At 39.5% G+C, this 14,776-nt stretch overlaps 1 protein-coding gene across 6 annotated transcripts in view; it reads right to left on the bottom strand.

Moving 5' to 3' along the window:
* EPHA6 (EPH receptor A6) overlaps positions 1–14,065 on the bottom strand; it is a 504,987-nt gene extending 490,922 nt beyond the window's left edge. For all 6 annotated transcript variants that reach the window (XM_048934207.1, XM_048934201.1, XM_048934203.1 and 3 more), the window contains exon 1: positions 13,881–14,065. In XM_048934207.1, the coding sequence (XP_048790164.1) occupies positions 13,881–13,983 (103 nt within the window). In that variant the 5' untranslated portion in view covers positions 13,984–14,065. The remainder of the gene's footprint in view (positions 1–13,880) is intronic.
* Positions 14,066–14,776: the final 711 nt, after the last annotated feature.

Raw genomic sequence — 14,776 nt, 5'->3', positions numbered from 1 at the left:
TTGAAAATATTTTGTTCCTTGGGGATTTTTTCTTTCATTCCTACTTTCTAGGATATGCAATTAGATGCAGTGGGAATCTTAGAATTCACTACAGTTATTGTTGGGCATGGCAAGACAATGGACAGAAATGTCCATTGCTAAAATTCAGGTTCTTTTATTGATGTATTTTGCTGAGTTGCAAAATACTTGAGGTTAAAGGAGACCTCTAGAGTACTTTGTTCAAGCAAGCCCTCCTAGGCTTTGCCCAAGGCTCTGTCCAGGCAGTGTGTGAAGATCTCCTAGGAGGAGACCTCACATCCTCTCTGTGCAGCCTATGCTAGCACTCCGTAAAGGAGTGTTCCTTTACGTTCAGATGATACCTTCTGTGTTCCAGGTTGTGCCCTTTGCCTCTTGTCCTGGCACTGACCACAACCAACAAGAGACTGATTCTGTTCTTTGTGCTCCCTCTGTAGGTTTTCATACACATCATTAAGATCTTTCTTAAGCCTCCTCCATGCTGAACCATCCCAGCTCTCTCAGCCTCTCCTCACAGAAGAGTACAGTCCCTCTATCTTCTCCATGGGCCTTCACCCAATTTTCTTGTACTGAGGGCCCATAACTTGATTCAGCACTCCAGGTGCAGCCTCACCAGTGCTGAAGGGGGAAGGATCACCTTCCTTCAGCGACTGTTAATACCTGCTTAATGCTGCCCCAGACACTGTCAGTTGCCTTTGCTGCAAAGGTTCATCTCTGGCTCACATTCAATTTGATGTCTACCAGGACTTCCAAGCCCTATTCCACAGTGTTGCTTTTCAGCTGATTGGACCCCAGCATGTCATGGTTCCTGGGGGTTGTTCCTCCCCAGGTGCAGGATTCTGCACTTCTCCTTATTGAATTTCGTGAGATTTCTGTCAGCCTGTTCCTCCAGCCTGTTAAGGGCCCTCTGGATGGCAGTATGGCCCTTTGGCCTATCAGCCATTTCTTCTGGCTTTTATGTCATCTGCAGTTTTGCTGAAGATGTTCTCTGCTGACAAGGAAGTCATCTTCTCAAATGGTAAAAGCGAGTTTTCAAACAAAATACTTTTCAAGTACAGATAACAAAGAAACTTGCTCTTACAAACAAAAGTATGGAGCAAGGCAAGGTGGAAAATAACTTCTTAAATGATTCTTGTGCAACTAAGCATTATGAAATTCAAAATTTTGCATAAAAATAAGTTAAAAAATAAATAGAAATAGTTTTCACATAAAACAAACTAGATTATCAAACATGCATCCCTCCAGGCTACAGCCTGACCAATCAGATGATCTGAGAGCAATACAAGTTCTTGCACCTGGGCTGTGGCAACCCCTACTTATGAGCACAAACTGGGGGATGTAAGGATGAAAAATAGCCTTGCTGAAAAGGGCCCGGGGGTACTGGTGAATGACAAGCTGTACATGAACCAGCAATGTGCTCTTGCACCCCAGAAAGCCAACTATATATATCCTGCACTGCATCAAAAGAAGCTCCACTCTGCACTGATGAGACCTCACCTGGAGTACTGTGTTCAGAAGTAGAATTCTCAGTAGAGATGTGGACCTGTTAAAGTGTATCCAGAGAAGGGCCACAGAAATGATCCAAGGGATGGAACCCCTCTCCTACAAGGACAGACTGAGAGAGCTGGAGCTGTTCATCCCGGAGAAGACTCCAAGGAGGCCTGACAGCATCTTTTCAATATCCAAAGTGAGGGTGGAGGTGTAAGAAAGAAAAGTACAGATTTTTTGCAGGGTCTGTTGTGACAGGACTAGGGGAAATGGTTTAAAACTGTAAGACAGGAGCTCTAGGCTGGATATGGATATGGATTTTCTAGGGAAAAAAAAAAAAAAATAAATCACAGTAAGAATAGTGAAACATTGAAACAGCTTGCCCAGACAGATGGTGGAAGCCTTATCCTTGGACACATTCAAGTTCAGGCTGCAAGGGGCTTTAATACTGTGATCTAGCTGTAGATGTCCCTGTTCATTGCAGGTGAGTTGGACTAGATGACTTTTAAGGGACCTTCCAACTCGAAAGGTTCTATGATCTATATGGTAATTTCATCATCATTTGTTCATTAACCTTTATAATGTATGTACCATAATACATCTGAAAAAAAAGTAGAGGTAGAAATGCAAATCAGGAAGAAGACTGTTGTCAGTAAATTTTAACATTCTCTGTGTGTAGTTCTAAATGTCAACATCTAATCAAGTCTAATCTATTATTGATTTTCTTTCCTGCTTTCAAAATGTCCATCTGTGTCACCAATTTCAATCAGCTTTTATTTCTTGAGGCACACCTCTCCAATATAAGATAAATCTATCAGACTACAGCTATTAAAAATTATTTGCTAATTTTCTCTAATATGTTAAAAATTCACTAGTGAAAGGCTTCAGGACATTATTTAAAACTACTCGTTACTACATTTGTAAGGAAAATGATTATTAGTAAAATGGACAGACTAAACATTACTATAACTTAAAAAAAAAAAGCATATCATGAGAAAGTAAAAAAGGGGAAAAATAGTTATGAGAGTGATAGTGATCTCCATTCTAACCATGGCTATAACTCAGGTTACCTAAGTAACATTTTCAAACACACTTTTTTACCTTTCAAATATTTTGCATATTAAAATGTTCACTTCGAATTCAACATAGAATATTTAAATGTTTGAAATGCATTTCTGAGAAAACATTTCAAATAAAGCTGCTCAAATATTTCCAAGAGCAAGACAAGGGAAAATATGCTTTGCATTTTTAATTAATGAACACTAGTATGTCTGTCATTTGGAGTATCTTGATAGCAGTTCACTGATGTCCTTTGCTATAAGTTCACGTTTATCCAAGCTGAACTTGTTCATTATATTACACTGAAATTTTGGCACTGCCAAAGCTTATTTATTCTTAACGCATTCCAAGTTTAACAGACTCTACATACCTATTTGACTGTGCTGACAGTGTCAGCACAGAGCAAACAAGCATACTGCAACCTAAGACAGAGAAGGTGCGCAAAAGGTTCTCTCCCTGTATCTCCTGGTTGCCGAATCAATAAGTGCAGCAAGCTTTCAGCAGTATTCTCATCCCAACAGACCTCAGAAAGACAAACATCCCAAGTCAAATGCAGCAAAGTGAGGAATGGAACAATGAAATAAAGGGAAATTGTGGGACATAAACCATCTAGAAGAATAAGATTAAGAAAAATAAAAAGAGAAGAAGAACAAGTAATGTTATTAGGAGCTAAAGAATGAGAGGTTGCAGTCATTGGAACACTTACGCAACCCAGAGAGGACAACTTCATTGTGTAACCTCTAAATGAATACACTTTTCTTCAAAATTCCTTTGTTGCTTAACACAACTTACTGGCAAAGTGCATGCCTTCATGTCTTATGCCTATGCCAGGTAAAATGGAGTCTCTCTTGCCTTAATTCAGATTAAGGAGAGGATTATTCTGTCAGTCTAAACAAACCAGCATTCTATGTGAATGATCAGTGAAGAGGAAGAAAGTAAAGATCTTCTGAAAATGTAAAAAAAAAAAAAAAAAAAAAAAAGAGGTCATAAAGGAAATTCATATTAATTATATTTTTTACATTAATGGGATTAGCAATTCCCACATTTAAAAGTTAGGAAAAGCCAGCACACAAGTCACTATGACTCATGGACTACATCAAAGATAGCTGGACTCTAGGACTGCGGGGGTCAAACTTGAACCAACTGGATAAAGCCTCTGTTGCTGTGGGATTGATGTTTTGCCTTCAGGAAGACTGTTAAGACATACAATCTTTAATTCAATTCCTTTGCATTCAGCATTTTGACAAATTGCGTTTTGACAACTTTTTAACATAGGTTCAAAATGTTCCAAACAAAGAACTACTTAGTTATGTACAAGAAGAAAAAAAAAATGTAATGAATTTAGCTGAAGCATACATTGAAAGCTAAGGTGTCATACCTACTTCTATCACCATTTGTCTGTCAGATCCTGAGTGTATCACATAATAGAAGGTGTAGAGTTGATCAATGAAAGTATCACATCTTCCTGATACTCAATTTAACACAAGAAACCTAAACGTCAGAAAAAGATAGCTCTCAGAGTAGTCAACAGAAGCTTTTTTATGAGCATATGAAAAACTGATTGCTTAGAATGTGCAGTGGGTGTCAAAAGCTGGTTACCTAAGATAAAAGTTTTGGCCTTTAATTCTTCTCCTCAATCCAGAGGCTGAAAGGAATATTGGGGAAAAAAAATAGTTTTAAAGAGATTAAACACTGGAAAAACAACTCTGTATGTAGTATAATGTTTGCACAGGGACATGTATTAACAGCAGCAAGAAATGTTGACTCATTCCAGCCATTAGCTTTCATTTTTCTTCTCTAAACAAGATGCCCCTTGGCTTTAGATAGCCTACAGAAAAAGGAGACGTATGATAACACAATTATAGTCATCTTCATCAAGAGTAACCATTAATATGACATTAATAGTGGTGAGCAATTACTTGCACAACACTTAATGTATAGACTAGTATATAGTTGTAACTATTTCCCTTTTCCCTATCTTAGTAAATAATTTTATCTCAACAGTAATTCTTACTTTGTTTTTTCAGTTTGCTCCCCCATCCCACTGGCAAGGGGGCAATGAGAGAACTGTGTGGTGCTCAGCACTTGTCGAGTTAAACCACAGCACAGACATTTCAGTATATTTCTGAAATTAGGGAATAAAACCTTTTTTTTTTTTTTTTTTTTATTTGGAGGAAAAATATTTTTACTGTTGTCTCAGCAGCAATTGGGTTTAGTTTCTCATTGCATATGAAAACAATCTGAGATCAAGTTTGGTTTAGAAGTTCATGTTTCTCCATTTCTAAATATTAACAGTACATATATTTATCTAAATAAAATGTTCCTCCAAGAACTAAAGTCCACTAAACTGAATGATTAAAACTAATATAATCCTCCTAGTAGTTACTCCTACTGCATCATTCTGGCACGTAAACATTTAACAGTTTCAGCAATATAAACAAAACAGAGTGGAAACCCTACAGAAAGAATGCCTAGATCTCCTTTCACTTTTTTTTCCTACTATGTCCAAAATATATTTGGACATAATTTTCAATTTTAGCCAAAACTTTTCTTTCATTTTATTTTAAATCAGCAATTTTTGTTTTAAATCAGCAGTTGGAATGCATTGGGAGAACTGGATTGGTACATATCAGAGAGTTAATCACTTGTACCAAGATTAAAATGCTAGTGCATTATTTTACAGAATGCATTCTAATTCACTCTTTTATTCCTTTATTTTAAACTAAGAAATATTCAGCAGCCAGAAAATGGAAATTACAGCAGCAAGTACACTCTAACCAAGGGTCCTTAGCCTCAATTATACTGTTTGCTATATGTGACTTTTCCCCTTTTGTCCTAGGAGCAGAAGCCATTATGTGGATTGAAGCTGTGAAACTCCCAGTAAATCTACCTTTTGCTATGTTCTCATTCTATGTATGTATCTTCAGAGGAGCTTGTTACAAATGGTGCTTCTGCCCATCTTTCTTTTCGCATAGAATCGACACAGCTATGATTTGATTCTAAGCTTAATCTTCTATAATTTCAATGAAGGAATGCTGTATCACAAATGCAGTTAACATGTCTGCATATTAAAACATTCTAGATTGCTTCGGTTGCATTAGTACTTTTCACTTAAGCATCACCTATGGTATCCAAGGAAGGGTAGCACTGACCCATGAGGAGCAGGTGTGCATCTAGTCATCATTAATTTGGTATTAGTCTTCTTGGAGAACCCATCAGCAAAGAGCAGACACCTTCAAAAACTGTCTGGAATTCAGTCAGCTCAGAATAAATAAAACCCTCTATCAGCTTCTAATAAATCTACCTAAACTCAGACCAAAAATTTTTAGTAAAGAGTATAACATGTTTAAATTCTTGTTTCTTTAATGACTTGAAGTAGAGTCTCTCCCAGCACAACATACAGCCTGGTTTTCTGACTAGAAGTAAATATACCTGCTAATGACCAATTACATTTTTATTTTCTTGCTTCTCTTACTTTACTGCATCCATAAGGAGGAAGGAGCAGGGAAAAGTGAGCACTAGAAAACAGATAGATAGAATTTTAATGGTTAGCTGTCAAATGTCAAATATAAAACCATTATTGAACTTTACTAAATATGTATTGTTCACGAAATGTCTGTTTATAATCAGAAATTTTAAAGTAACCATCAAAGCTGAAATGAGATTAAATACTAAGCATTCTGCTACTAACAAATTGATTAGAGAATTAAGGAGCTTGATAAGCATAATTAGAATATATTACCTAACATTTCTAGTGAGAAACCTGAACATGTGTTTTTGACTCACGTAATTAGCGAGCTCACTATAATCCACTTGCAAAAGTGAAGGCTCACTTCAAGTTCATCAGATCCAGATTCAGTTTAGAATTACAAGTGCACACAGTTAGCCTGACAAGGGAGGCAGTGGGAGAGGCTGCTGGAAAGGGAAGGAGAGCGAAAGGAGAGAAGAGGAAAACCTTTTCTATGTTTCTGATGCTGGGACTGTTTTGGGCTAGATGGCAAAATGAGCAAATAAGAAGAGACCAGTCCCGGTCATACATTACTAAGCAGTATGTGACCAGGTGAGCAAATGAAGCACAGCCTTCTCTGGTATAGAATACAAAGCAAGAACAGTATTTAATTTTTCATCAAAATTTCAGTTGTGCTCCTTCTTTGCATTAAAATCACAGTAACACAGAACTTTCAAACAGCAGAGAAAGTATTTGTCCCTCTTTTCTGGGACAGAAGTATTTGTCAGGGGGAGCGTGAGAGTGAGGAAGAAAGATGTGAAGACTTTGGGATTGTTTAAAAACAAATTTTGTATTATACTACTGAAGTACCCTAGCTTTGATTCGCCAAGTTTCAAGCTTGTGCTTGATGTTCATACATGTATTCTACACTGTATTATCACTATCCTTTTGTAAAAAACAAAATGTTTCTGTGGCTTTGAATCAAGATTTCAGAATTCATAAATGTGAATTTCGCGTTTTTATAACTAGAGACAAAATACTTTCAAAATCCTAAGATTATTCTACAGAAAGGAAGTTTGGTTTTTTTTTGAATCTAAATATAATTTTCTCATGAAATATTTTTAAAGATATTTTACAAAACTGACTCTACTAGATTGTCAAAAGAAACAGCAGCAATATTGCAGTGCTTTTTAATCTGGTCCCAATTTAAAGATAAAAGACCCTATTACCTTAAAAACAATGACAACTTTTGGGGCTTTATGTATATAGAATGCAATTAGATTTTAAAAAGCCCGACATATAAACCTGTGGTACCTGCTAGCTTAAAATTTCAGGTACCATCAACTGTTTAAAGAGAAGGCAACTGTTTTTACAGTATCACCAACTGGGAGGAAAAACACCTGTGCATTGATTGCATGAGTGGTGTTTCTTTATTATATATAAAAGCATCTAAAGCATAATAAAAATGCCTGCAATGGTTGAAAATAATAAACCTCTGATGATTAAATCATCAATATTATCACAGTGCTCAGTATTTTTGTTTTCTTATGGGATGGTAGAATTTAGTCCAAATCCAGAGATCTTAATAAGTGCTGGAAATGCTAACATACTGATATTTTACATTGCGTCAGTGAGACAATTCAGTATAATTTTTCCTACTGACTACAAAAATGCTTTTGTTTTTGTTTTTTAACATGACTGATGAGCTTCAGATACCCAAATAAAATAGACACTTGATTTAAAGCCAACTTTGGCCTCAAAGCTGCATTCTCCAGCAAGTTAAAGGTTGTACTTGCATTATAAATGGATGCTGCATTAATTGAAGAGTTCTCCTTAATGCCTTTATTTTAAACAGACTTATTCTTAGACATGGGAAAGCACAAGTCTACCTACAGACATACATACACACACACAAGGAAAGGTCTCACAAAAGCAATAACGAAAGCATCACTGGAACTAGTATAAGGATTGATGGAATAAGAGGTAGACTGGAAAGCTATCTAGAGAGGTTAAAAGAGAAACGAGTGAGCTGAAGGTAATTTCAGTGTTAAATTTTAGGGGCTTTTGTATGGTATGGTCTGGAAATATTCTGGCATCATTATAACAGAAGATGGACTGATGATTATTTTGAGGAACAAATACTGAAATGAAAAAAGTATTTGCAAAGTAAGTATATTAAACAAAACACAGGTGTTCAGGTTACTAAAAAGTCATACAAAACTATTCAAGAATTGAAACAAACATTACTAAAAAGTTCAGAATTTTAAGAAACTGTCACAAAGTAAGTTGACAAAGGCAAAAGCCATGAGGAAAAAAAAAGTATCATTCAGAAATTAAAAAGCAATCTAAGAAAAAAGTCTGGGAAATACTTTTTCATAGAGTTAAATAAGTTAATTTGTGCAGATCATTGTACAAAAAGAAATCCTGCAAAAAACCCTATGTTTTTATTATGCAAGAGAAATCTTCACTAGTAGTTCTCGGTTCTGACACTCCACTATAAAGACTGGTGTACCATTTACAAGTTCAAAAATGGTTTCTGAAGATGCCTTGTTCACAACTGATATCTTTCTTTGACCTTTTCCACATGATACATGGTTTCCTGATATCAGAGCAGATTTGGCATAAATAATTTCTTTCCCTACTTCTGTATTTCTGTACTGTTCATCCTTCTATCTCTGTATCGTGCATTTCAGCACTAAAGGGCACAACAAACAAAAGGCCAGCCTCTTCTTTATGTCAATGTCAAGGCAGAGTAAGCGATCCTAATGGAGACGTTCCATTTTACACATCCAGCTGAAGGAAGGAAATATCCTAACTGTGCTATATTTGGATCCAAGAATAATACAGTATTTCTCAAACAGCATATGTATATCAGCTTCTAAATATAGGTGATTAGTTAAAGGAGACTGTAATCAAATTAGGCTTCTAATTTTACAAAATGCATTGAATATTAATGCACTGTACGTCTTACTGACAAAACATCTACTTAACTGACTTCTCTAAAATTCACCGTTGAGAAGTCTGACATCAGATACCCAGGAGGGCCCTCAGAGTTTGTAACGAATTATTTAGATCTAAAATCTAAACCGAGGAGGAGTTTTCCATAGGAATATAACTGAATTTCTTGCAAACTCCTTCCTTCTTTCATTTGAAAACTATTTTATGTGCCAAAAAAACAAAGTTTTATGTTGAAACACTGACAGTTAAATTCATAAGGAAGTAAGAATGGTCATTCTGGATCAAACCTGGAGTATAGCTACTCTGATTTTGAGGTCCAGATGGAGAACAACCAGCAGCAGATCCTTTGGAAAGAATTTAGAATAGGAAGCAAATACAGAACAGTCACCATCTCCACCATCACCACTAACATGTTAGTGTTACACTGGTTTCTAGGAACTGCACTGGTTTGTTTCCTAACACAAGCATGACACCCGCTGAAACTGAAAACACTGATCTCCATGAATAAATCAGGAGAGATGGAGAAAACACTGCTCACTAACCATCAGCAGTTCTCTTCAGCCTGTATTTCCATAATTCCTTCCAGCATTTAGCTTCCTTTCTTAACAGGGCCAAGCTGTGTAATTCTGGAAATATTTCAGTTCCTCTGAGGTGTTTTCACACCCCAAATTACATGAGAATTAAAGAACAAAATTACAGAAGAAAATGAGATCTTTACTGACAGTTGAGATATACATTTTTTTTTATTTATTTCCATACTAATCATCCTAAACTGCTCAAAATAACAAAATATCCAAACAGCAGTTAATACTGCTAAATACAAAACCATGAACATATCATGAAGCACTAACTTCAATTCTGTTCACTTCAGGTATCTCAGATATTTAAGGCATCCAAATCTAGGCTTTTGGGTAAAAAAGTCATTTTGTGCATATTTACATCTGTGGAGGTTCCTTAGTCATCCTTATCACTGAAAAACAAATAGGGTAGAAGTAATTAAAAAAAATAATTAAATCTTAATAGAGTGGGGCAAGTTTTGTGTTTTCCATACATACTTAAAAGTGAACCAAACTTCTACCGCAATAGCTTTTTTTTTTTTGGTCTAATTGTGTAAATGATCACAAAGAACACCAGCTGGACAACTAACAGCAGAATCTGCCACAGTGAGTACAATGCAGGCAGCAGGACAGCCTGCTTCCCAACACCTGCATTTCTCAAAGGATGAGGCATCCTCTAACAGTAAAACATCAGTAAAACATCAGTAAAACAGCATCTGTGTCATTCAGAGGAAAGTTCAGCCTCTACCCTCAGCCCTGGTTTCTTTAAACTGCAAGAAATTTCTGAGTACTGAATTCAAAAAGAATCTCTGTGATAGACTGTACTTACTTAAAAATAAATATATGGATAAATACAGGCCAACATCTTTGAACTGATGAAGAACTCAAGGTCACTAGTGAACTGTCTCAGATTTTAATATGTGAATCACAAGGCTCTATTACATACTTTAAGCTACCCAATTTACATCAGGCATAATCAATGCGAAAATAGATGCTATATCAATTTTGGAATTCATGCTTGACATTATTTCTTAACTTTTTTTGTTTTGTTTTGTTTTTTCTCCAGGAGGAAATGAATATTTTTGCCTTTTAGAAGGAAGCATAAGAAACGAACCTTGCATAACCTAGCAAGATACAGTGACACCTGGTAGCTGAAAAAGCATACAACTTCCTTTTCTAGTTCACTGGTAGACATGATGAAGTATGCAAGCCCTACAGTTTACTTCAGAAATCAATTGTCTGGTGAAAGATAACAGCAACTATAGATTCCAAGAAACTGGTATGCAAACATTCTTTCTGGTTAATGTAATGTAATATGTGGAACACTTACATGCACGCTTAGCAAAGGACAGCATCATACCATTAACTGATGCTATCTCTATCCTAACAACTCTATCCTTACACAAAGATCACATTTCTGACGCTCTTATTCGTATCTTTAGGTCTGAGAGTATTTGCTCAATCCAGCATGTTCTAGCAATCAAACCAACCAACAACTCAGGCTGAAATCTTGCAATAATATGACCCGTTTGTAACCAGATGTCACACTCAATCAAAATTTAGATGAATGTGCATGCACTCAACCCACACTATTAATTGAGCTTTTTTGTTTTGAGCAGTTCAGTTTCAGACTGCAGTGATACAGGTTCCTGTGCAGCTTCATGGCCTTGCTTACCTACAGGATTTTTCTTAACAGTAAAATCTAGTTCTTGGCATGCTCATTATTTGTTTTTTGAACTTATCACTCCATTAAGATGAATGAGTAAGCTCACTTCTCTGTCAATAGTATTGTTTCTGTCTGGCTTGCTACAGATACTGTAAGACACCATGAATTGATTTACTGGTTGAAGAAAGACAACCTGAGAGTCTTGGAACTATATCAAAACAAATATCTTTTTTGTTCACAGAAAACAAACAAAAAGATAAACTCCAGCATGGTTATTTATAAGACTGAAGTGCATTAATTCTCTGAAAATCCCTCTTTAGTAACAGAAAATAAATCATTAAGAATGAAGAGGAAGGGCTTTCTGTTTACCAGACTGGATTAATAAGCTTATTCCCCTTCCACATTTTTCCCCCATCAAACAATCCAAGCAAAATCTTCCTTTGCAAGTTAGTATTGGTGCTGGTATGCTTGTAAATACAAAACAGAAGGCCAAACATTTTGGATACTAAAGCTACGCTAAGTTATAATGACTATAACTACTATTAGTGAAAAGCCAACCAATTAATGCAAACATGTTTCCAAGACATATCATCTGAAATATCACCTTATGAAAGTTTAAGATATTTTTTTTTTTTCCTCAGCCAACAGCACAAGATTTCAAAATATTCTTCATAGCTGCGATTCTAAACATGAGTCACTGGCATTTTAAACTTACATGCTACGTAATGTGCAACTGCTTCACTGTACTTATTTTCTTTTATTCAATTTCTGGCTTCACAGAAAGTCATCAGTAAGAGTTTAACATTATGTTTATTGCTAGCATCTTTATATGGGTGAAAATCCAGTATATCTCCAGTTCATGTGTTTGGTTGAGTTAGACTAATTAGAAGTCTATGTAAAATGGCAAAACCAAAGACAAGAGATCTTTCTCTTGATTAGAGGTTTCAAAACAAAGAGCAGAAAGAGAAGTCATTCAGAAGTTAAGAAATGTATCAGTACTCTGTGCACCCACTGTCTCAATACCTGAACTTGTTGGGAAAAGTTATGTCAACATCAAAAATCCACTCCAACCTTGATAGACTTTTCTCTGGGCTAATGGGCAATAATTTTCCTCCATTTAACTGCTTTTTAAAATTATTACTAAGTTAATCCCAGGAATATTGAATATTAATTTAGTATTTTACATTAAAATATTTTAATCCAACTTGCACTATTTAATAAAAATTCTTTACTGTTGATGTGTAGAATGTCTCAATTATTCTACAGCACACATGAATTACTTTCAAGAGCATTCCCATGTCTTGTTAGGTCTTGTGGTAATGTGGCAGACGTTAGGATGCACTAATGAGAATGACATAAAAGAAGAACTGCATTGTGCTGCTATGAGAATCTGATGTTGTCTAAAACATGAGTAAGGACAAAAAGCAATAGAGCATTAACATGATTATATGTTATCCATTTACAGACTGGAATTATCCATCACATTCAGTGCAGAAGAGGTAACGCAATAGTATTCCTTGGAACGTCCCTACCATATCTGACCCTGATTGCTGAAGGGTTTAGTGCCTGAACTATCACATCTTCCTGCTTTCCCAGTGTTTTATTCACTCTTTTTACTGTTATCCATGTAAATGTAACGAACACAGAAAAAAGAATGTAAAAGCGAACTGTGAAAATAAATAAACTACAAATTTGGTAGTACTCCACAAGTAAAAAGCTGTTTGCTCATTACTTTCCAACACAGTCATATTCAGCACTTCTTTCAAGAATAATAGGTAACGTAATTTCCGCTAGAAGCAGCATTTAGAGCTGCCCTTCAGCTCCTGTATTTTCACTCACATCCCAGTAAAACCCCTGACTAGGAAAGGTAAATTGTACAAAAGCAAATTGTAAAAAAAAGAATTTAAAACAAACAAAAAGTAGGAAGGACTCTGAATGCAGAAATAGATGCATCCTACCTCCTCCACAACTAAGTAGAGAGATGTATAATAAATAAACAGTTATGGAAATGCTTTGCTCTATCCAGATGTTCAATAACGTAGAACACAACGTTTCACAACCGTTGACTTTTTTTTCCAGCTCTTCCTAACAACATTTGATACCATCTGAGTGTGCCGCGCATTTTAATCTTCATTTCTCTAAGTAGGGTGATTCCCTTTCCAACCCAGGGGCACACTGCTTCAGCACGTACATTACAACCTAAGCAATTCAACAACCGTCTTCAGCTGGACCTGATGAGCACGCACCTGTGACAAAGGCTCTAAATGAGGATTTTTTCGAGCAGCCAAAGCAGGTGTTAAGGGCAACCATGTCTCTTAACGTGAGCGACGCACCCTAAAGCCCGCTCAGCACGAGCCAGCTTTATCCCTCAGCAATCCCATTTCACATAGCGGGATGCCACCGCTCTGTCTCAGCGGGGATAACTTTCAGTCCGCCGCAAGTTCGGCCGCTCTGGAGGGCAGCGCACGGCCGCGGCCCCGCTCGTTTCCGCGCTTCCCTCTCACCCGCACCCAACTTTCACGGGCCGCCCCCAGCGGATGCCGCCGGACAAAACCCCGCCGGGCGGCTCCCGGCCGCAGCGCCCGCCCCGCTCCTCCGAGCCGCCGATCCCGCCGCCTGGCGGGGTCCGAAGCCCCCTCCCCACCGCCCCGCGCCCGCCGGAAAGTTGCGGCCCCGCGGCCGCCCTCACCTTGGTTGGAGGCGCCGTGTCCGCCGGCTGCGGGGCGCGCCGTCAGCAGGGGGAGGAAGAGGCCGAATCTCCAGAGCAGCCCCCGCGCGTCGCAACACCCCATGGCTGGGGCCCACCGAGCGCCCCGCGTCCTCCTTCAGGCCGGCGGGGAACGCCGCGGCGCGACCCCAGCCCGCCTCCCGCGGCCCCGCCGGGGTCCGGGGCGCGCCGCGTTGCCTGCGTTGCCGCCGGGGGCTGCCCGGGCCGGGGCGGGTGCATCCACCGGCGACGTCCCGGGGCACGGCGGCGGAATGAGGGAGAGCGGGAAGGCGGCGAGGGGTGCGGGAGCTCCGTGCCGCACAGCCGCGAGGGGCGGCGGCGCTGGCGAGGGGGAGAGCTTCGGCAACTTCGGGCTGAGCCCCGCTCCTGGGCGGCCCTTCAGCCCCGTAGAGGCGCCGCCGGCAGCTCCGGCAGCCTCCTCCGCCGTCCGCGCCTCATCCCCGGCCGGACGCAGCGCCGAGGGGCTTCAGTATCCCATAGCGGAGGATGGTCCTGCCCCGCCGCCGGGCTGCTCGGCTGCAGGCGGGGTGGGGAGCGGGGCTGGGCGCCTCCTCACGCTCCCCGCGCCATCAACAAAACTTGCGGGGCGGCATCGCCGCCGCCTCTCTCCCCGCTCTGTCTCTGCCTCTCCCTCTCAGCAGCGGCGGCTCTAATGCGATCTCCGCCGCTCGCTCCCGATCTGCGTGTCGCGCTCCCGGCCGCGGCTTTTGGTGCCGCCGCTCCCCCGCCGAGCGGCACGGCCCTAGCCCGGCGGGTACCGGTCAGCCGGGAGGGCGGCGCGACCCCGCGCCGGGGGCGCTCGGGCACGGGCGGCCCGCCGGCCAAACGGGCGGCCGGGAGCGCGCGGGGAGAAGCGC

This window comes from Lagopus muta, chromosome 1 (assembly GCF_023343835.1).
Source record: "Lagopus muta isolate bLagMut1 chromosome 1, bLagMut1 primary, whole genome shotgun sequence".
NCBI classification, from domain to species: Eukaryota; Metazoa; Chordata; class Aves; order Galliformes; family Phasianidae; genus Lagopus; species Lagopus muta.
Note: the sequence above shows the minus strand (reverse complement) of the source record. Positions and strands in the feature narration are given on the sequence as shown.